Source organism: Haplochromis burtoni, unplaced genomic scaffold (genome assembly GCF_018398535.1).
Source record: "Haplochromis burtoni strain Fernald_Lab_line unplaced genomic scaffold, NCSU_Asbu1 Contig_184, whole genome shotgun sequence".
NCBI classification, from domain to species: Eukaryota; Metazoa; Chordata; class Actinopteri; order Cichliformes; family Cichlidae; genus Haplochromis; species Haplochromis burtoni.
The window spans coordinates 622,383-645,882 of NW_024582545.1; the positions used below are offsets into that span (position 1 = coordinate 622,383).

Sequence of the window (23,500 nt, forward strand, 5' to 3'; positions counted from 1 at the left end):
TTGAGACTTGCAAAACAATGACTTGGTCCCACCTCTGCCTTTAAGCTATCAAATAGAGATGCAGCACAAAAACAATTTGCTTGTCGTGCATCACTTTGTTGCTTGTGGATAGTCTTGGTTGTGATTTTTTAAGATAACCATCTGATATAAGTACCACACACTTCACATTGCTAATAGTTATTTTGCCTATAATCACTACAATTTTATGAAACTGATTGCTTTGTGGTCATTTTCAGGTTCACCAACAACCCAGTGACACGTTTTGACTTCCTGAAACATTTCTCCTCTATTCAGCCTGGAATTCAGCAAATTTGTGCAAGAGTCTGCTGCTCTGCTTTCAAACTCACACACACAATGTGGAAATAGCAGTCCTTATCAGTAATTAGCTGGAAAAGATCTGGGAACCCATGCACTCAAGACTCTCATTCTAGTAGAGCCAATAGATATATACACAACTGGTCAACAGCAATCAAGCTACATTTAAGAGCTAGCATTGTTTGGTCCGTGTTGAAGTCCTTATTCTCATCATCTGTGAGCTAACAGCTCCTCTGGGGCAGGCGCTAAGTGAGGCTGCTGCATTAGTGGTTTTATCATTGATTTGTTGGTTCGCTGATGCAGAAGAGGTGTTTGTTTCCAGTAATCCAGATTAGAGCAAACAAACTCTCTGTAAACTGTCATATCCCTGGTTTACCATCGTCAACCTCTTTGGGCTTAGTGCTTACCCAAAGAAATGATGGCAAAATTATCCATCTTCTTGATCACTCGTCTCATTTAGGGTTGCAGCTAAACTGGAGAGGTGGGATTCACCGAGGACTGGTCACTTGGCTGACAGAGAAGCAGACAACCACACTCTCATCTCCACAGAGTTGTTATGTCTCCAGACCACAGGAGGAAAACAACTAAAGTATAGAATATTAATTTTACTGCAGTGAGACTTGCTTCTGCAGACAAATTTTTTTAAAATGTAAAAATAAATAAATAATAAGTTCAATTCCATTCAGCATCTTTGGGATTGACTAAAATCTTAGTAAAGCCCACAAAGAATACATCATCCTACAAACAATTAGAGAACAGATTATGCATTTCTGTGTCCCACATTGCTATAATTGCCTCCAAACTTGCCACCAGAGTGATCCACTGGGCTGTTTTGCACTTTCCTTTATATGCGCGATCATTTCTTTTCTTTTTTAAAAAAATAAAAAAAAAAATTCAAATTTTATTTCAAAATGTAAAATATCTTTCACCTCATCAACTTTTTCCACTGAAGGAGTTTTATCTTTAGCTGAAGCTAATGCAGACAATCACGTGATTAATAGTGGATTAAGAAGAAATTATAACTGCTGGATTTTTCTTAGATGGGATGCAAACAAAACAAGACTAAGAAAAAGTTCATGGACTTGGTCCTCAAAGGAAAGCCTTCTTTTTGTAAGTCTCTAAAGGGCAGGAGAGATAAGAGGCTACCAGGACACCTGAGCCACATGCTCATCTTATTAATATTGCATGGGAAAGACAGAGGCAGTCGACACAGGTGGTAATAGGATCCTCCCATTGGGAACAGTGGGAGATTCCCCCAGTCCTTCCCATCATCACTTCAACACTACTAACTCACTGCTAGTCAAATGTAAGTAATCGTGTTATGCATAATCAGAAGCGCTTCATGTCTGAGATGATACACTGGATAGGAGAATTTTCTCAGACACTACAGGGAATGAATAATAGGAAGGCACTGCTGTTTGATTGGGGAGCTCTTTTCAGCCGCTTGTCACCGCTGACTGACGGCCACATAAAGCTTCTGCTAATCCCCCGCCCTCCCCTCGCTCCCAGATTCACATAGTCACCGGTGAAAACAGCAGGTTAAACAGTGCAGCATTTCCCCTGCATTAGGTCTCATTGCTCTCATCCTCTGCCCACCTTGTTAAAAGCAACCTGGGCGGACAGAATACCAATGACAGAGGCAGCGTGCAGGTCTGAGATAACAGCCAGTGGCGAGCCGATCAGAAACCCAAACCCCAACATCTATCTGTTGGGGAGCGCGAGTAACAAGAGCAGCAGCACAGAAGACTGTCTGTCAGTGTTTATTTACAGAGTATTTACAGTCAGGGGGAAAACAGAGAAGGCAGCGTGGTGATGCATGTCACCGAGCTACGTTTGCGCATCCTTGTAGAGAACATCTGCCACCAGGGCTCGCACTGCGGCTGGATCATCAGCATCTGTGGAGGCGAAACACAATGTGACGGTTACCGCTGAAACCGGATTACTGACATGTGACCAGATTAACATGACTTCACAGGAAATGACTCCACAAACGTTCACGGTGCATTCGGGCACGGTCTGATAGGCACCGTGTCAGATTACACAATTAGGAAAGCCATACATTATGGCCGTGACTGATGACATGTTGGAGATCGACCAATCACAGCTCGCAGCCTTTCACAGCCTGTTGATGTCACCGGGATTAAACAGGAATTTACACAAACAAAGGCGCAGATCATATCGACTCATATCGACTGTTTCAAGCTCAAATGGAAAAGATGTTAGCTTGCATCTCCTATCGGGTAATCGTAAGAAGTCTTACAAGGGGAAAAAGGCTAAAAGAACCCCTAAATTTCAGCCTTTTTGTGGAAGTAATAATCAATCATCGTGCAATTTACATTCATAATGCAAATATTTTAGTTTATACTCAAGAATATTTGCTTTAAACCTTTAATTTATTATTTGGCAGACTTTCAAATATAAACCTACTAATCAAACCAGCACATTATTATTTTTTGAGACACTAAGATGCTAAATTGCATTTGTTTTCCTAAACAGAAGAATTAGTTTTAAGTGGTTGATTATTATTCATTCCTGATTCATTTCTGACTTCTCCAAGAAGTATTACATTTGTTAAGTAGTTTTGCATTTGGCTAGAGTCAGTGTTACAGCACAGTCTCAAGAGTCTAAACAGTCTTTACAGGGCCGTAGAAGGCCTTAACACATCAGCAGGACAGGTAGCTGCTCCTTTGTGCAACAAAGAATAGGATGAGCACTGCCAGAGCTACAATATAACCTCCACGAGGCCACAAGTGTGAATGTCTGAGCAAACAATCAGTGGGCCCTGTGCTCGCTGCCCGGCACCATTGAGCCCGATTGGCATTTGCCATCGAATACCAGAATTGTAAGTATAGATGTAAATACTTGGGAGGACAAGGAGACGAGACTAAGATCTTCTGCACTTTTTAAAATGATCCTTAATATTTTCCAGTGTGTAATGCTTCCAGTATTTCTTTTACACATAGGATATGAAGGTGAAGTCATAGCATTGAATTTGAGTGCAGGATTTTAAGCTGCAGTGCTCTAAATTGGTACAAATCATTATTCCAATTGTCCTCTCACATACTTTCTGTGATCTCAATTCCCTCTCTCAGGTCTGTCCCAGTTTAGGATCACTAATCCCACAACACCCACTGAAAATTTACACAGCATGCTTTTAAATGTCAGAGTACTCAACATTTTTAATACAGTTGTTTACATAGTCTGTTATCTGTCTCCAGAAGAAAAAATACCCTTCATATTGAATCCAGGCTGTTAACTGGGGTGAAAGTAGATGCTATTTCAGCTTTCCCTCCAATGCGTTGCACTGCCCTCCAGGCCTCGATTGCGAAAGAAATAGTAATCAGATTTGAAAGAGGTCTTAAGCATCCACTCATTGTATTTACTTCAGATCACTTATGTTGGTTCCCTGTAGGCCGACGACTTTGTTGTTGGTTGCGCATCATTGAAAAGGTCCTGGAAACGGTCACACCACATCGTAAAAGGGATTTTTTTAAAATCCCAGTGAATCTTTAAGAGACGGCACTGCGCTGAGGTATTCTGTGTGTGACTATCAGACACTATTGTTGGGAACATCTGCCCCTAAATTTCAGAACCTTCTGGGAAACAGCTGCAGATTAAGTGAGTTAATACATCAGTGAGCAGCTATATTTAGTCCTGAACTGCACACTGGATAAATATGACTTTTTGTGGACACAAACGCCTAACTTCACAGTCAGCCTCCCACCTTCATCTCTACTTTGATGTCAGGTATGCGCCGCTTACCTTGCACCGCTCAGCAAACATCGCTGACACTTTACAAGCTGATGTTTGAACTTGTCCGTCACAAATTTGAAAATGCCCACGTAGGAGCAGCTGATTTAGAAACCTTCCCCTCTTTGTGATGGAGAACTGACAAACTCATAATCAGCGCTTGGCTAAAGGGAGCTTATTATGGTGAAAAAGCAGCAGGGGAGCGCCTCAGAGCTGCTGCTGACATTTCAAGGAGGCCAGGGTGAGGCAGCTAAAACCATCGACACCTACAGAACAGTTTACCTTCTTTTCCTTCAAACTACTGGAAATTGTAGATGGCAGATGGACAGCAACGATTAAAGGCACATTTTTACACTAATAATGAGTCCTTCCTTCTTCATTCTTCACATCACACATTTTCCACAGTGGGTTTGGCAACGAGCCTGTGAAATCACAGTCAAAAGAAAGACCACAGGCCCAGAGGCTGAATTATTAACACAGGCAGCAGGAAGCACTGCTAACAAAACCAGCAGCACTGATAAAAAATAAACTGGAACACGTGTTTTCACCTGCAGTCGTGACACTGCAGTAAAGCTCTTACAGAGATTTCTGACGTGAAGCTTTTGACAGGTTGGTCATCCATGCAGACCAACAAGCATGAGCTCATCTGTGATTTAATCACTTCCCTCCTCCCTGACACGAAGCTCAGAGACTAGATTTATGTTCTAATAGCAAAAGGCCTTTGACAAAGGAAATTAACAGGAAATAAATAACCACTGTGTGCATCCACAAATGATTAACCTGAATCGAGTTAAGCATCACATTTAGGACAACATGGAAATGCACAAAGACCCTTTTTCAGAAAGAGGAGGATCATCTGTGGGCTCTTGGAGTCCACCGCTCTAAAAATACTTGAGTCTTTTCAGATCGGAGGACTCAGAGCATGTGTTTACATTCGGATGTAGAGAGAAGAGTTTCTTCTATATCCCGAGCGGGTAAAAATGAGAAGGTTGATGCTCTCTCTGATGTATCGGCTGAATATAAAGTTGCCACCAGCAGCTGCTTAGCATGAAGTCCTGTTCTGACCCCTCGCAGCGAGGTTAGAGTGGAAGAGTCTATGAGCTTGAAGGCAACACAACAGATAAGGAAGACGACTGGAAGCGCAAGCAGGACCACAGTCATTTACTTCTCCCCACATTTACAGTGTTTTGCACCGTGACTGTGTACTCTGCACCAACTTGAGGCCTCTAATGGAGAACACTGGGCAGAAAAAAACTCAGATGCATACATCGCAGCGACACGCAGTTCATTTTAACCACATACGCTGTAGATGGTAACTGTTCTTTAATTTCAGCTATATTTGCATGTAAAGCGAGCAGTCAAAGGGAAAGGCTGGGTAATAAACAACCAGTTTTTATAATACAGCCAGAAGCAGCTAAAGTGTGTGCCTGCAGGAGGAGAGCATAAACTGACACTAGGGGGCGGTAATGACAGCTACGTGTAGAAAAAGCCACAAGGCTTGAATTAACACTCAATTAATACCCAACGTTACATCTAACCAGTTTACAATATCCTAGTTATATTTGTTTGGTGATCAATAGGAATTCTTGCAGAGACTGTGCTGCAAACTGTTTCTTTAAAGAAGAGTAAGAACTTGCTGGCAGGGCCTCGTTAGTTGTAAAGTCTGTCATAGTGGGGTCATTTTCTTCATTCCTCCTCATCAGTATTCAGATCAGAGCCCCAGTTGGGCTCTTATTCGCCCTCAAACTGAGGAGGTGTGTGCTTGACTCCGAATGCTGAGCTGCCGACGTACTTACCGACTCCCAGCATCTTCAGGTGGCTTTTAAAGCCGGGCTTTTCCTCCAGCACTCGCAGCAGGTTGGTGGATTCCATGCGCTCCAGCTCCACCTTCCAGTAGATGTAGATTTTGTGGTTGAAGCTGACATAGACGAGGCAGGGGCCGTTTTTGCCCTCCTTACATGTGTACTGACCTGCAACCAGAGAAAACCTGAGAATCTTACACACAGTTTTTACTCAACAGGTGGTGGCAGTGATATGAGGGACCGTGCTTTGTGAATACAAATAAACAGATCAGCAATCCTCCACTGCCGGGCTACTGTAGCCTCCACACAACAAGTCTGATCTGTCTGAGGAGCTGAGAGCAGAGGGGAGTGAGGCCTGAACACCTCATTTAAACTCAGCAGGTGGAAAGCAGCAAAAATGGCTGGAATCACGAGATCTCAGGAGTCTTTTGTCTCTTTCTTTAATCCACTTAAAACCACACATGTCACACTAGGCGCCTCAGATTAACTGTCCAAACACTGCAGAGAGATCTGACAGCACAGATAAGAAAGACAGAGAGAGGAGAGGAGAGGAGGAAAAGCTCAAAGCAAGGCGAGGCTAAAGTTCTATGCTGCCATCTGGTGGAGCAGGTTTGAAATTCCACCTTTGTTTGAGGTTACAAACGCCTGGACTAAGGTAAGAAATCAGGTTGTAGAGAGCACGAAAACTGCACTGAGGCCACGGGAGTGAAAATATATGAAAAGTCCAGAGGATTTTCACATCTTGTTTGAACTGTTAGTGTATTAAATATCCTCGTCGCTTAGCTACAAAAATGATTTTCCACTAACCTGCAAAATGTAATGTAACGTGTGGGAAAGCTGAGATATACTGATGACAATGCAGTTATTTTCTAAAGGGTTCAGTCATTAAATTTGAGAACCTTCAGTTTTCTGGTTATTATTAAGGGTGTGGGGTAAAGAGCTGTCCTTCACCTGAGCTCACAGTTTTAGCTTGTTATCTCTGGCCCAGTACGCACATGTTTGTGGCCCATGAACTAAAAGGAGTTTGAAGCTAGAGCCTGGGAGGAGTTGTAGCTGAGGTGTTGTCAAACATTTAGGTACCTTAACCTCAAATCCAGAAGTGTAAAGCAGATCATTTCCTGCTGAGAGAGGAAAACAGTGGAAAATATTCCAAACACCTTCTCCTCAAACAGTCAGAACCTCAAGTGAAAAATGGTTTCATCTGCATTAATCTGGAGCTGTGTGGACAGCCTGAGGGAAATATCTGTGTCTTCAGCTGCTGAAAGCTCCGCTGCGAGAGGCTCAGAGACACATTAAGCAGAATCAACAGATTTATGGATGTTCAGCAACTCCGCTAATCCAGAGGATTAGAAGACTCCAGGTGGATTTACTTGCAAAAATGTGTAAACGATTTACAGAGCACAGATCTGAGCATACACATGTCTGTTTATCATTTATTCTCTTTGCCTTAAGCTCACCATCAATACTGAGCTGAGTGAGTTAACGTGAAAGCCAAAAACGCCCCAGCGGCTTGTTTTTAAGTGTGTCACATTCAACAGTGAGCTGAAAGTCGCATTATAAGTTGGACAAAGCTGCAGATTTAGATCTACTGTTGGAAAGGTCCGAGTGGCGCGTCGTCGCATTAGCCGAAAATTTGACGAGTGTCGTGACCGTCACAGAAAAACGACGGCGGAGCAAAAACAAGGAGGAGGTGGTGTGACGTCCCTCACCTGCACAGAAGGCGTTGACGTTCTCGTCGAACTGGAACCTCACCACGGTCCGATTGTGGTCGATGATGTAGGTTTGACCGTCCCAAGCACACGCCACCACCTCCTCTCTGCCGTCCCCCTGGAAGAAGACACAAACACAGACGCACACAGGGTTGCTGCGTAGCTGAGCGCATACACGAAGGCAAACGTGTATGCAGCCGCTGTCGAGAAAGCCGCTGTCGATTTTGTCGACAGCGGCTGCATGACTGCAATGTCACGTGTAGCCTACGCGGGGGGTTTTATTTTGAAAACTAAATGGCTTCTCTGTGCTGTTGTTACGTCTGACTTCCTGCCGGCTTTATCTGCATTTTAAGTTAAATGTTAGTTAAATGAGTCCCATCAGCTCCAACAATTTCTAATAACACACGTAAGAACATTAAAAACAGACGAGTTAGCAAAACATCTGTTTTTCACTGGAAACTAAAAAAACAAAAACAAACAAAAGGTTTATATTTTTGTTAAAAGTTGAAAGCGTCCACGAGTGTCGGCCTGTCGCAGAGACTCACTGTGACGTCGAGCTTCTGCAGGGCAAACAGCTGATGATCCACCTGCACCGACCACAACAACTGCTCCGAACTGTTCATCAGCTTCAGCGTCCCTGTGACACGGGGAGGCAGAAAACAGGTCGGCCTTAAAAATGGTCAAAAATAAATCAACACGGCTAAAAACTGCTGTTGTGTACAGACTGTCACTGTCATATGCATTTTAGCCAACAAATTAAAAAACTCTTTCTCCTGCTTAACCAGCTTGTTCTAGTTGATAGAAAAGCACAGACTTCTCCACAGAGATGTGGAGATGAGAATTTTAAGTGTTTAAAATTCCCATCCTACCATCTAAAGTACAGAGAGCAAACAGTCCACACGTTGACGACTCTTCCTTGGATCCTGTAAAAAAAACAAAAAAAACACACACACACAAAAAAACTGAATTCTTCTATTAAGATGCAATCAGCCATTTTTTTGTGAGTTTTTTTAAAACCATATCAAACGCACTTTTATATGTTTTTACTGTCACACCGATCGCAGTATGAAAGGAAATCATTTGCATCATCTGTGTTTCTGCATCTCAGCAGGATGATGAGAAGAGGAGACTTAAAGAAATTGTACAATTACAACACACCTAAAGAAACCCACTGAGACGAGACTCAGCTGCAGTTTAAAAGTGTCTCCAGGTGAGCGACAGGGCCCGGGTTTACCTGCAGACGCCCTCTGTCCCCACATTATTTACCTCATCAGCGACCCAGTAAACAAGCGTAGGTGCGAGTGTAAAACGAGCCGGCTGGTAAGAGCGTCTACCTTTGCTAATGCTGCCGATGAGGTGAGTGGAAACGTTCTTGTTGTGTATCCGCCCGGTGGTCAGATGGAGAACTACGTCTCTGGAGGGCCCCTCGCTGTGAGGAGGGAAATCACGCTAAATTAATCCAGTCCATCAATCACTTTAACCGACACTCACATTATAATGGAGGAGGCGTCTACCTCCCAGGCGTGGTGGGGGTGTCGTCGCCAGAGTCGGAGGAGTCCTGTTGCGTCCAGGAGCAGAGCAGGATGGCGTAGCCGCAGCCTGGCTGAGACACCATCAGCTCAGGTAACCCCTCTGGACCCGGGTTCACTGACAGACTGTCCACCTGCCGAACAGCCAATACCTGATTATTTATTCAGCTAGGTCTCATCTATGGAGGGCCTTGAGTGCCCAAACGCCCTTTTCCATCAGTACCTACTAAGGTCAGCTCGCCATGGTTTTATGGGTTTTCTGTCGGGTCATTGCACCTGTACCAGGTACTTTTTTTAGTACCTGCTCAACCGAGGTTCCAAACGATCCAAGGCCAAAATGTGACGTCAACAGACTGCACTCCACCAATTGGCTGGTCAGTGGGATCACTCGATGAGTAAAGAAGGTGTCTCCTTCACAAAAATCAAAACTGCCGTTTTTGAAACCCGGCAGCTATATCGCTGCCTTGTTGTAGCGTTCATGTCGCACACTATCTATGTCGCACACTATCTATGTCATGGGACGCTCGGACACATTGCTAAAAAGACCCCACGCACATTAGGTGGTACTCGATTTTTAATGGAAAATGAGTCGCGCCAAGCCGATCTGAGTGTGCAGTTTGTGTTTGCATATTGTGTTATATTAGCGTCTCTTCGGAATTTGTACTGCGCTCATGCTGCTGTTCCACTTAACTGGTTTGTTCTGGTAGGAAGAAGATGACAGACTGTGCAGCCATCGAAACATTCAGTTATTTTGACGTTTTCACAGTGGTAATACAAAATAATGTCACATGTACACAGGCGGAGGTACCGCTCATTGGGGTGGACTACGCTAAAATAATTTGGTAAAATGCTGCCACCTAGTGGTGAAAGTTTTCATTAAAGTTTGCTGAGAAAATATAAAGTAGTTTATTTATAGGGTACACCTTACTGGCACTAGACTGCACCCTCTTTTGCGTTCAGAAGTGCTTTAATTCTTTGTGGAACAGATTTAAAAAGGTCCTGGAAACATTCCTCAGAGATTTTGGTCCATACTGACATGATAACATCACACAGTAGCTGCAGATTTGTTGGCTGCACATCCATGACGGAAATCTCCCTCTGCACCACATCCCAAAGGTGCTCTATTGTACTGAGATCTGATGATAGCCTGTGAAGTACAGAGTACATGAGGAGATGTGTGCACTGTGATCCAAGGGATAGACGTGGTCTGGAACAACACTCCGGTAGACCGTGGGGTTTAAATGATGCTCAGTTTGTACAAAGGGGTCCAAAGTGTGCCCAGAAAATACCCCCCCCCCGCATCAAATCAAGTTTAGTGATTTCACATGCTGGTAAGAAACAACACCTGAGCTCACCTGTCCCTCCAGAAGCCATTTCTTCAACAGAATCAGCTGACCAGGCCCTGCATCAGAGCTGTCAGACGGCTCCTCCCAGCGAAAGGCTCGCACCACTCGGTCTGTGTATCCCACCACCAGCTCGCAGCGCCCATCTCCATCTGCAGACACGCACACGCTGCACTCAAAAATCACAAAAATCCACATTTATCACAGAAGAATTTAGTGAGAATTTACCAATATCACTGATGAGGATGACTTTGGTGTTGGCGGGAATGTGCTGGGTGAGGAAGGGCTTCTGGTCATCAGGTGACTGAAACTCGTGCTGGCTGGATGAGTCTGCCTTGCTCGCGGCGGCAGCTGTGAGGTCAAAGAGGTGAAACCAGCCCTCTGCGCCCACGGCAACCACGAAGTTCTGACACACAGAAAAAATAAAAATAAAACACGCCGTCACATCAAATCCTAAACTTTAAGACAATATGCAGCTTCTGACTTCTCTGTTCTCACCTTTCCTTTGTTGCACACATCTCCAACAGCAACGCAGGTCAGCTGGGAAAGCACAACACACCACATGAGCCACAGATCACATGACACAAAAGGATTTTTCTAGCACCTGCACTGACCATGCCCACGCAGGACCTTGTGATCCAAGGTTTGGAGTCATCGTTCTTGTAAACAAGCAGCTTTCCGTTGGTGTCTCCTACGACCAGCTCGTTCAGCTGCAGAGAAGGGAGACAGCCGTGTTAGTGGAGCAGTTGAACAATCAGGTAACACAGGTCATAAAAATTTTTTTTTTACTCTTCTTGATCAAGACAAATTCTAAACTGAGAAGCTAAAAAGTCATTAATTGTGAGACAAAACATCATTATATTTTGCTAGGAAAATGGGGAATAGATGTGTTTGTGTTTGGAATCACTGTCATGCTGATAAACAGAGCCACTGCCAATCAGATGTTTTCCAGGTAATTTGGCACACATCAGCAATAGTGGATCAAAATGTGAGTTCTCTAACACGACACTGGCTGAAACCCTAAGTTGTCATGTGCAGACACAGCACTGATTCATCCCTTTAGTGTGGTGCCTTTTTAATTGTTTTTTCAGTCAGGTAAAAATGAAAAAGATCAGGAAGCAAACAGCACTCAACTGAAAATAAGTTAAAAAGCAGCCAGTGTCCGAACAACCAAGGAGAACTTGAAAAAAAGTACCAGAATTTCTTCCTCTTTGGAAGCAAGATGGAGAAAGAAATGAGCGGTGACTCAAGACTTATTATAATAAGAACAGACTGCAAAAAGTCTAGTTATCAAACCATAAATAAATATATTACTAAATATATTTAGAATTTAATTGAAACATTTAAAAGTCTGCATTCAAGAGGTCCGAGAAGACAAAACAAACATTAACGATAACAATAATAAACAAAAGTTAGCTTAGCTTCCGTACCGAATCGTTGTCTGCGTCTCCCAGACAGATGGCGTGAGGAAACAGAGTTCCTGTGAAGTCTAAGCTAACCCGGTGAACATAGTTCAGAGAGCGCATAGCTGATAGTCTTTGTATTCCCTTTACGGCCGCTGATTTACCGATACCGCTCTGGCTACCTCATTCACGCGCTCACCGCCTCCTCCTAGTAAACAAAACCACGTGACCTAATATCTACGGGATCGTAGCAGAGACATAAAAGGTGATCCGCAAACCAAGCACTGATCTGCCTGGACGTGTTCCTGTTTCCATATATATATTTTATTAGTAGTAGTAAAAACATGTACGCACATGTGTATGTTTGAAGAAAGAGAGCTTTTAAAACTGAGCTAGTTTAAGTTTACGTACGCTGTGAAATACTGACACCTGGCGGTCAATGAGCGTAAGTGCATACTTTCAAATAGTTTGATTTTCGTTCTTGCCTCTGTTCTTTCTTTGCTGGACCCCCATAACAGCAAAGAAAATGACATTATGTACCCAGACCATGCACCTGGTGATCTATTGAATTTTCCCCAAGTTGGTGAAAAAACAAAGTAAATCTCATCGTTATCTTATTAATTTAAACATTTTGCAAACAAACACGATATTAAAACATATTAAAGCGTGAAAAGCACCAAAACGAACACTCAAAGTGAAGAAAACTAGCTATTAAACATAAACATAAGCTAAAATTTTAAAAAAGGTTATTTAAACTTGCAGATGTTCTTAGATCATAGTCCACATATTATTTATTAATGCAATTTGCACTTCTCTCTTACACAGTGTCAGTCCTTTTAACTAAATTCATTTTTTATTTTTTATTTTATTTTAACAGTGTTGCTTATTTAACACAACAATTTCTGTTGTGGAATCTATCTATCAATCTGAAACAGGGCAGGATGGGAGGATTTACTTCTCGGTGATAACGTCCACTGCTGTCCTCTAGAGGGCGCCCGTTAATTACAACTTTACCTGTAAAGCAATAAACGACGCAGGCGTGAGGGAGTTAAATCAGTGTGAAGCCAAACATTCTAGAAGAGAAGAGAAGCTCCACTGCAGAAGAGTTATTTTTAACTTTGTCAGCCATAATTATAATTCAGTTTAAAAAAACAAACAAACAAAAAACAATAAATGATATGATACTATGATAAATTACATTTATTTTTGTAGAGCTGAAGTGTTTATCGGTCTTTCTGGGTGACTGAGCCTGCCACAAAACAAACTGAGAGATAATCCCTCGCATCCCCCCCCCGCCCCGCACACACACCAACACCAAAGAAAAGAGGGAAAAATACAGAAAGTGGTTAAAGAGGGAACTCGGGTAGACAGATGTCATATTAATTATTACACCCAGCGTTGAGTGGAAGGCCCCTCGAGTAAAGTGAGTGCCCTCCCAGCTTCTGGACGACGAGCAGCAGCGGAGAGAGAGAGAGAAAGAGAGAGAGAGAGAGAGTCCTCACAAAACGATAATTGGACTGTGGAAGCCCGCTAACAGCGTGGATATATGTTTCAGAAAGATCAGGCAGGGCGGAGGGGCGCAGGGGGGACGCTGAATAGGACCCACGCCTCTTTTCTAAACTCTCCGGCTGGGCTTTGAAGGAGAAAGTGGAGGTGGTGTGTGTGTGTGTGTGTGTGTGCGTGTATTTGTGTGTGTGTGCCTGAATGTGAATGCCACAGAAAATTTGAACTATTTATGGCAATCCCCTCTAAAGGCGCGCATGCACGGGTGCCCAGAATAAGGGGGAAGAGAAAAGAGTGCGCGCACACACACGCAAGAAGTTCACCCGCAAAAACTGAACCCCAAAACAATCCTAATTCTGTTTAGTGCGCAAAGTTGTGCGTGCATGCGCAAAGACGCGAGAGAGCGTGTTGGAGTTTGTGCGTGTTTTCTTGTTATGCACCTCTCAGTCCCGCATAGAGAGTCCAGTTACGCGCACAGACCGAGGATTTGCGCCTCCTTGTTCCGCTTGTGCGGCCGATGATGCGCGCAAAGTGGAAAATTTTACAAAGTCCCGCAAACGAGCGGCTGTGTGTAAAGAAATGGCACAGACAGGGACCAGAATCAGGATCGGGCAGAGAGAACGTCGCACACTTCACTTTGTGAATAGATTTTATGCACAGTTTGTGTTTTCTCTCGCTCTTCTTTATTTTAGCTGACCTGTAAAAAACAAAAACAAAAAACAAACCCAAAACAAAACGCGTGACTGTCCACCTGGAAATGCATCAGACTGAGTTCGGTGTGGACTTCTATGAGTCTGTTTCACCTTCTCGTAAAAAACCCCTCTCCTCTCACTGTTTGTTTAGTGCTTCAAGTGGCACGCGTCAGGCGCGCGGCGCACCGGTACCGGGGCAGGAGCCCAAGGTGTATCCACGCGACCGGAGGGCGTGGCCAGCCCCTCAGCCAGCCGTGTTGAAAAGCAGTGGCGTCTTTCTCCGAGAGCTCAGAGCAGCTTTGAGGAGCGCGAGGCAGCATCAGCGGAGCTGCAACTGCCCTCCTAACCAATAGTAGCACCCCCCCCTCCACACTGGAGCAAGTGCGTGACCAGCGGCCACAGCACGTGAACGGCACGAGCGGGACGCGCTCCTGGAATCTCTGCGATTCTTTAAAACTTCTGTTTTTTTTTCCCACACGCGGGTAGGGACCTCACGACCAAAATGGAAATTAACGCGAGTCAGCAGCAGCAGCTGATGCCGCCCGCGTGCTTCTTCTCCGCGCAGAGCGTCCAGCTGAGCGCGAGCGGCAGCGGGAAGTCCGCGAGCAAGCAACCGAAGCGTCCGCGCTCCTCCTCCCCGGAGCTGCTGCGCTGCAAGCGGCGGTTGAACTTCGCGGGTTTCGGCTACAGCCTACCGCAGCAGCAGCCGCACGCGGTAGCGCGCAGGAACGAGCGCGAACGCAACCGCGTGAAGCTGGTCAACAACGGCTTCGCCACGCTGCGGGAGCACGTGCCAAACGGCGCCGCCAACAAGAAGATGAGCAAAGTGGAGACACTGCGCTCCGCCGTGGAGTACATCCGCGCGCTGCAGCAGCTGCTGGACGAGCACGACGCCGTGAGCGCGGCGTTCCAGGCGGGCGTGCTGTCGCCCGGCATGTCGCAGGGATACTCCGCGGACATGAACTCCATGGCAGGTTCCCCCGTGTCCTCCTACTCATCCGACGAGGGCTCCTATGACCCCCTAAGTCCGGAGGAGCAGGAGCTGCTGGACTTCACAAACTGGTTCTGAAGAGCATCCGTGCGAGGTAAGCGCACACGTCACCGCGCTCGTTCCAGGCACCATCGTCATTTAACTCCCGACAAACCTAACTTCCCGTTTCTCCTCCTCCTCGCAGAAATATGGATCAGCTCACTTTATTGCTCTCCTGGGCTTGGGATGGTCCCGAGGAGGAGAAGAACAAGATGGTCCTCCCCGGTCCACCTGACAGTCTCAGCAGGGTCCCGGAGCCTTAACTGAACATCAGGCCGGAGATCAGCGCCAAAGGATTAAAGGAAGACGGGTCTCCCACATGCAGCGTGGGAATCCAAACTTTCTGTGTGTCCCCTTGATAAAAAAAACAAACAAAAACAAAACAAAAACAAAAGAAAATGACCCTAAAGCGATTCACGCTCTCAGCACATTAAAAACTCTTCTATGCCAACCCCATCACAGTAGCACCAACTCTCTCTCAGACGCTGACTTCAGAAAAATGCTTCCAAGTCACGGATTTATTCTATAAAATTCTATATCAAACGCTCTTTTTTTAAGATATATTAAGATATTTTTGTATGTAAGAGATTTATAGATGTTTTGTACACATCCTTTTGTATATATTTTGTCTATATATTTGCGAAGTCGCTTCTATACCTCCTGCCTATGTAGACGTGTAGTCTATTATTCTCTGGCTGTTGTGTTCACGAGGTTTCCAGAGGGAGTTTGATACTCCGATTTTTTATCCTATAGCACCGATGTGTCTTATTTAATAGCAGAACCACGTTATTGCATTATGTCATGTCACAATGATCAAAAACTTATGCAGCTATTGTCCAAACAGAGTGCAATAGCCACGCATTGTCTCTTTATACTGCCAGCTCTATATCCTCTCCACATAAGCGGAAAATAAGAAGTCTTATAACCATATTTTCTACACTCTAGTCTAAAAATAAAATGAGATGCTACTGAATTACTGTTCATGTCTTAATTTTAAAGTGTGTGTGTGTGGTGGTGGTGGTGTGTGTGTGTCGGGGGGGACTGGGTACAGTTTTCCTTGTGTGGCCATTAAAACCAACATAAGTAGATGGAATACGTGGAGATAAAAGGGGAGGAACGCACGTTTTACGCACGATGCATTTTCTCTTTTCTTGTTTGAAGCTGAGCGCAGAGTGGCTCAACTGATTCTGTAGCCGCAGGTCTTTTACTAGAGAACTCTCACACCGCTATCTCTTTCTCCTTTGTAAAACCAGCAAGCACCTTCAACCCAACAGACGCATTTTTTCACACTCGCAAAACATGCGTTAAACTCCACTTTGTCCCCATTTTAAAAACTCCACTTTGTCTCCATTTGAAAAACACACATACACCTCCTCCACCACATTGATGTCGTGAAAATAAAAATACTGCTGTGATATTTCTCTTAACAACGTGACCTTAAAATGAACACACCTCTGCAGCTAATGAAGCGTCGAGTGAGCTTTTCAAGCTAGTCTTCCTTAGCGTCTGTGCGCACGAAGCGGCTGGAAGGTGGATCACCCAAGTTGTAGGATTACAATGACACTATTTCCCCCAATTCAACTCACACCGAGAAATATAATTCAAGTAAACAGGAGGCTTTAAAATTTGCAGATGGAGGGCATGACGTGAGATTGTGAACTAGAGCTCTGAGGTTTCTGCACAACTGAGTTTGACAGGTAGGGCGGAGGCTGCAGCCGGACGCGTGTCTGGTTTAATGAGTGAATGGGGTCTGAATGGTGGTCGAGTGGAGACACGGAGCTGAATTGGCTGATGGCGTGTGCCTCCTGACAGCAGCATGCCGCTGAACACACAACCACCACCTGGGAGGGGAAACATCCGTCAGAGTGTGTGGGGTTCAACATGTTGGTGTTAATGTGGGTGTTTATGCAGAAATGGCGTTAAATACATAAATAAGACACATTTTAGTGAAATTCTTTGGAAAAACTCGTGTTTATTGTAAATATGAGCGCACAAAGGAGAGTTCGTGGACCACCAGAGGGCCTGAGAGAGAGGCAGAGGGTCCTCCTGGCTCATTCAAAAACACAAGTTATTAGAAAACTGTCTGAGTTTAGCATTAACTTGCAGACACGTCATTGTTTGTACAATAATTAATAAACAATTATAATATCTATTCACTTAATCTATTTATTAGAAGCACAGAAACAAACAGGTTTCCCCACCTCAAACACTGCCGGGCGAGGACCTGCAACACTTCAGATCAAACAGATGATACCTCTAAATTCTGAATATATTTTCTGATGTGAGTAAAATTTTCTGCCAGCTTGGAATAACTTTAAACCCGAATAAAACTTTTCTATCAGAATAACACACGAGAAAGGTTTGATCCCACTCTTGTATGTGCAAATACATCTCTAATTTCCTCACCTCTTTCAATTTACTTCAAGACCTTTTATTTTGAAAGGCATCTTGAACTTCATTAAAAATGAGATGTGATTTTTTTTTTTTTAAGTTTTCAAATTTAACTTTAATTCAGTGTCTAATAAAGTGAAGTAAGAGGCACAGCAGCCTCCAGCCAAGCACCATCACAGTTTAACAAGTAAAAAATTATGATGACTGGATTAAAATAAATAAATAAAAAAGACCTCCAACACACAGCCAACAGTGAGAGGTCCCCAGACTTTGTCATGGGGCTCAGCAGTGGGGGGAAAGCCACACAGTGGTACTTTATGACTCAAGGAACCTATGGAGTGAGGAACTTTGTTTCTCTAAAGATAAAATCAATGTTTTGGATTGTTTTAAAAATATAAAACGACAACTTATGGCAAGTAGGGCAAGCCCAGAGAGTGTAATACATGTTTATTATTATAGACTGTAAATAAAAGATGCATTTAACCTTATAGATTCTATATAAAAGATGCATTTAGGCTTATGGACTTGTTGAGTGTTTTAAAACCAATCTATATGGATCTGAGCTCACTGACTAATGACCCAGTCACACGATGAACTATACTAACAACCTTCTGGAATCTAAGGAGGACCAAAATTACAAAATGAAAATCAAGTTGTTTTAAGTAAGACAAAACAAGTGACTGAGCCCAGAAAGTCCACAGGAAAGTGTTTATTGGAGGGAAGGGGAGGATGCTGAAAGTTAATGTTTACTTTTTTATCATTTAGCTGTATTTATTTAGCAGGAACAATGGACAGTACATAATACAAAGCTAATTTCCTCCTGTAGTCTCTGGTAAGAAGACCCTAAGCTCACCTGCAGCCACATTTTCAAACTAGATGGAGTTCAAAACATGCATCTAAAGAGTCACAATAAAAGCAGTTTTGACTGTTTTCTCTGGTGACATAGAGCTTACAAAGGTTTGCTGCCTGTCACAGCTCATTATGTTTCCCTCAGCGGCAGTCTGTCAAGCGTGCACAAGCGGCAGGAGAGCGCGGCCATATCTAATTGGCAAAGCTTAGGCAAAACAAAGGCTCAAACCACATCAGTTGACTATCTTAGCGAACATCATTCATCAGTGTTGATTAAGTTGGACTGAACTGGACGGTAGCCAATAGCTCTGCTGCGCTGCTGCATTTTTATCAAATGTTTTTGTGTCTTTTTTTTTAAAATAAACTCCACAACAATGAACACTTGTTACATGAATCAGAGCGTCAGACTCTGAAACTACAGCAGCCACAGAAGATTTCAGGACCACAGACAGCACTTTACTGCTCTGTGACGTGATCCACATGCCTCAGAGAAACGACAGAGGCTGGAAACAGAACATACTCAGCACACGTGTGACGTAAAGGACATGCGCACAGGAAGAGACCAGCAGCAATGTGACCACCTGAGACTGTGCGATGCCAATAAAATTCAGCCACTCGTACAGATGAGAGATGGAGTGGGAAGTGCAGAGTAAATTCATTTCTATTTTCAGGGAATTGAAATGACTGCTAAAGGGAGCGCAGTGCAAACAAAGTGTAAAATGTAACGTGGATATAAACACACACACACATGCTGCAGAGTGTTTACATTATTAATGCAGAAAAAAATAAAGGAGACAATAAAAATCTGACTCCTTGACAGAAGATAACTGATGGTTTCACGACTGTATTTCCATGGTTTATTCATTAATTGAACTATAAAAGGTCAAAAACATTTTGACTTCCAAAATCTTGACTCTTGTTTATATTCAAAGTATTCATATGGAAATATGTGTTTACACAGCTGTCGAGGAGAGAGATTGTTTGAACATTACCCCACAGAAGTCCCTAAGGGATCGTCAGTCTAATGATCGACTTATCTTTTATCAGTGTGTCATAAACATCCAGTGTAATTTCTGTTCTGGCGGCTTTTATCACCAAGGCTTCTGTTATTTTTTTAATGTCCAACAACAAACACTTGTCTCTGATAGTCTGTTAAATTACTAAAAATCCTGTATTCATAGTTTTTATCATTAGAATGTGAAAGCATTCTTTCAGCGAGTTGGTCTTTAAGATCTAAATATCTAATTGCATAAATATTAGTGCTTATCTATATATATACATTTTATGAAACCCAAACTAATGCTGAATGTCTAATTTAGAGCAATTTAAAATGAAAGAAATAAGTTTCAGGTGCAGCGGAGATAGCAAGGTATAATGGTTTCTTCCACTCTAAACTCAGTCTTGCTGGTTGTTACCAGCAAATTTAAAGGTTAAAGCTAGAAGTGAAATGTAACAAAGTTGCATAATTTAAAAGAAATACTTTGTATCTCCACTACAAATGTCCTTTTTAAAATCATTTTTCTGTTTGTCACATGTCGTCTTTTCATACAAGCAGATGTGGCTCAGCTGAGATGTCAGCCACAGAGTGCTGAGGTCAAAGGTTGCTGGAGTCATCAAAAGGGTTGGAAATCACCGACTTGTGAATGAGCATGAAGAGGGGCAGGTAGGCCAAGAAGTCCAGCAGGTCCAGAGGAGGAATGTGCTGCAGCTCCAGTCTGACGGCCACCTCCTGATCCAGGTGGATGCCCCCGGCCTTCAGCTCCAGCAGCAGCTGCTCTGCGCTGATGAAGCCCTTCTGAGCACCCGCATCGCCCTGCTGGTCCTCCAGGAGGAACAGGAAAAGTTGCTGCAGGAGTTAATAACAATCATAGTTTTTGAAATGACCTCAAACATGGAAAACTGGCTCTGGTCTTGCTCTTTGAACCACTTGTGTGTTGTTATTGTGTGTGTGCTCTTTAGGGAAGCCTCAGATTACCACAGGCTGTTTCTAGTCTTTTTTGAGTGCACCTGTTTGCACAGTTAATGCAGTCAAGGTACTAATTGTCAGACGCGGAGGCGGAGTAGGGGTGGGAGGGTTATAATCCCTCTGGCAAACACCCCATTGCTGTTGCCCCCCCCCCCAACTTCTCCAGTTAACAACCCTATCCCTAACAGCTCTGTAATTACGAAGCCTCCCCTACCTGGCCAGGGGCTCAGTTTCCAAACCCATGGCTGCAGGCTTTCATGTTCCTCCTGCCTTTCTATTGCTCAGTACTTCCTTCTGTGACTGAGTACTGGGCCAGCTGGTAGATCCATCCTGGTCCATCTAAGATGAGCCGTGTGTCTCAGGCTGATTACAGGGCTGGGCGGAGTGGACGGCATGTTCACTGCTGGGCACTTTAATGAGATTAAGGCTGTGCTAATCTATGAAAAGGGAAAGGCACCCCTCTCTTTCTCTCCCTGACTTGCTTCCCTCATTTCTATGCATGAGGGGTGAGTGCCTCTCATAAAAAAAGCTTGCTGTATAAAGGATGCCTTGGAATTACTCTTCAAAGTGTTTGCCAGCATTTATTTCATTATAATTATACCAGCGAGGCCATGAAAAGAGGAGGGGACGGCGTGTGTGGAATAAATGTGACTAATGTGTGAGTTAATCTGATGTTGCATTGAGGGCACATCATGAAAACAAACTCCAGAGTGTAAACATGAGGCAAAGGAAGCTTTCACTGCACCTTAGCTTTGAAGAGTCTCACTTCCAAGGATCGGAAGTCCATGCTGCTGATTAGCGATCGCATAAACTCGCTGAAAGGAAAAAGCAAAAATAAGAACATGAGCTGAAAACTTTTCAAGGTTTAATTCTGCCTGTAGAGAAATCACATCCAGGATATCTTCACTTTTAAACTCATGTTTCCAAGTCCAAAGTGAGATTACCCCGATGATGTAATCAGGGTATTTTTCAGGCTTTGGGAAACTCCCGAAAGAGAGGAGCTACGTTTATATCTTTATAAAGCTATAAAGTGAAATCACAACGGATCTGAGAGCTGCTTTGAAATAAGGCTTTACTGCCAGTCAGATAAATTCACAATTAAAATGTGATTTCTTAAACGTTACTTGTCTTAAAAGTAGTGCAGTACGTTACTTAATTACTCACCGGAAAAAGTAATTGTTGCATTACTTTGGCATTATTCTATAACATGACCTGAAATACATTGCTACACAATTACCAGCTAACAACATAAACCTGAGGCTACAGTCCCACATACTGACATAAACCCCTATCCTAATGAGGACACACAAGATCTAATGCAAAGCTGGAAACGAGCCCAAAGAGCCACAGTGATTCTAGCTGGTTCCAGAGAACAGGAGCTGGCGAACACTCAGTGTTGAGTAAATGTAACACGAGTAACAACACAATTAACTGTAATGTAATTAATGAAGTTAGTACAATTTAGCTACATTACTACATTACTGACAAATGTAATGTGATTACAGTAACATGTTAGTTTGGAATGTGTTACACCCAGCACTGGTTACAACACTGCAGATCATTAAAACAAGATTTACACGCATGAGCTCAAAAGTAACAATCCCAGAAATGTTTGTAATGTTCAATGCCTAACGTGCACTGTTTGTGTCTATAGAATTGTTTATTATTCTTTTTAAATAAGAGGGGAAAAAACACTAGTTTACTGGCCTAAAGATTAAAAACATAAAAAAGACCCTAAATAATCCCATACACAATACAAGCTACCAAACTGTATGACACACACTTATACAACGTGTGGATGCACATCATTTAGTTCATAGAACATCTGCTTTTTTTAGAACTATTTATAACCTTATTTTCATTTTTTAAATTTATTGTTTAAATGCATTTATTTATTTGTTTGTCAAGTCATTTGTATTTCTGCAGCCCAAACTCACATGTAAAGGTTTCATGGTTTTCAGAGACACATGTTTAACTGTTTAACATCGAGTGTATAATATCTGATACATGAGGTTTATTTTGGCATTATTTCAGCCCAGCGTCAGACTGGCGACCTGTCCAGAGTGTACCCCACCTCTCGCCCTGTGGTAGCTGGGATGGCCTCCAACCCCCCCGATTCTGATAAGGTTTAGAGAATGGATGGATGGATGACAGTTATTTCATGGTTCAGGCTTTACAGAGTTAAAAAGAGACACATAAAAAACTCCCTAATGTTTTGAAACAGATAAAAACAACATATTATTTTTAAATTTGGAAGATTCCTACATCTAACCAAACCAAATAGTGTCTGAAATATGTTTTTCCAACAGAGCTTATTTTTTGCAATAACTGAAAAAAAAAGAAGAAATATGATCAACTTTTTGCAGAGGAAACCAGATTAGGGTTAAGTTTATTTACACATTTCCAGTTTGTATAGTTTTGCTATTTGATTGCAAACCTGTTCTGATTTCATAATACAGACACAAAGTGGCTCCATGAGCCTCCAGAGCACGCTGCACTAATTCTTTTATTGACTAAGTCATGAAGTGTAAAAGAAGAGAGCAGCTGGCCTTTAAGGAGGGAAACATTTGGACAAACGGGGTTGTTGTGAATACAAATAATTGTGGTCATGTAATCGCTCCAAAAATAGGAAAAACTTTGGCGGCATTTTTTGGCGGGTTCGTCCTGTGCGACGTCGTGTTTACAGGAGACGTGATGGTAAAATGTTCTGAGTCCATTGTGGTTGTTCACAGTAGCCAAACAATGCGTGGGCAAACGGGGACACCCCGCCACAGTAACGGATAAAACTGCTCTGGTTTTGAGTCCGTGTGGAGGTTTGGGGAGGGGTGTCAGCGACCGGACGCACACTCTGCAGCAATGTGACAAGTCGCAGACCGGCACAATCTAGGTCTGCTCGGATAATTAGAGGGAGACTGGTCCGATTATGTGGGCACAGGCCTCTCCTGTCCAGCGTGTGGCACAGCGACGGCCGTCCCTTCTCTAACGAGCGCCCAGTGTTAATGAGCCCCTCCTCGCCGAGCGCTCAATGGCCTGTTAGACCAAAGAATGGCTGAGCACCAGGCCATCGAGTGCAGTGCACGCCTGAGTGCTCCCAGCTCCATGATTGGCCCTTGTCCTCCAACCACGGTGCAGGCAGGGGCTTGATGGGGATGAAGAGAGACAGGGCAGCTAATGATTATTAATTGCACTTGGTTTGCAGTAAAAGAGTCCAAATGCTG

At 43.5% G+C, this 23,500-nt stretch overlaps 3 protein-coding genes across 4 annotated transcripts in view; 1 reads left to right on the forward strand and 2 right to left on the reverse strand.

The window, feature by feature from the left end:
- Window positions 1-14: 14 nt before the first annotated feature.
- On the reverse strand, window positions 15-12,091 carry itfg2 (integrin alpha FG-GAP repeat containing 2). Of its 2 annotated transcripts, XM_005934236.3 has the most exons (12): window positions 11,879-12,091; window positions 11,063-11,158; window positions 10,947-10,988; window positions 10,677-10,854; window positions 10,461-10,600; window positions 9,091-9,239; window positions 8,911-9,005; window positions 8,446-8,499; window positions 8,122-8,213; window positions 7,577-7,694; window positions 5,862-6,035; window positions 16-2,210 (listed from the first exon to the last, which is right to left on the reverse strand). In XM_005934236.3, exons 1-12 carry the CDS (start codon window positions 11,972-11,974, stop codon window positions 2,143-2,145), a joined length of 1,302 nt encoding a protein of 433 aa, XP_005934298.1. In that variant the 5' UTR covers window positions 11,975-12,091; the 3' UTR covers window positions 16-2,142. The 2 variants fall into 2 exon arrangements, with proteins under 2 accessions (XP_005934299.1, XP_005934298.1); XM_005934237.3 differs by lacking the exon at window positions 8,446-8,499 and having other exon boundaries at window positions 15-2,210.
- A 1,199-nt stretch (window positions 12,092-13,290) lies between these two features.
- On the forward strand, window positions 13,291-17,131 carry ascl1a (achaete-scute family bHLH transcription factor 1a). The gene is made up of 2 exons (XM_005934238.3): window positions 13,291-15,131; window positions 15,222-17,131. Exon 1 carries the CDS (start codon window positions 14,549-14,551, stop codon window positions 15,113-15,115), a length of 567 nt encoding a protein of 188 aa, XP_005934300.1. The 5' UTR covers window positions 13,291-14,548; the 3' UTR covers window positions 15,116-15,131; window positions 15,222-17,131.
- Window positions 17,132-18,507: 1,376 nt separating this feature from the next.
- The window catches only part of LOC102290127, a 36,058-nt gene continuing 31,065 nt past the window's right edge, over window positions 18,508-23,500 (reverse strand). Inside the window, exons 8-9 of the mRNA XM_005934235.2 lie at window positions 21,028-21,097; window positions 18,508-20,162 (exon numbers count right to left, since the gene is read on the reverse strand). Coding sequence (XP_005934297.2) covers window positions 19,911-20,162; window positions 21,028-21,097 — 322 coding nt within the window. The 3' untranslated portion in view covers window positions 18,508-19,910. The remainder of the gene's footprint in view (window positions 20,163-21,027; window positions 21,098-23,500) is intronic.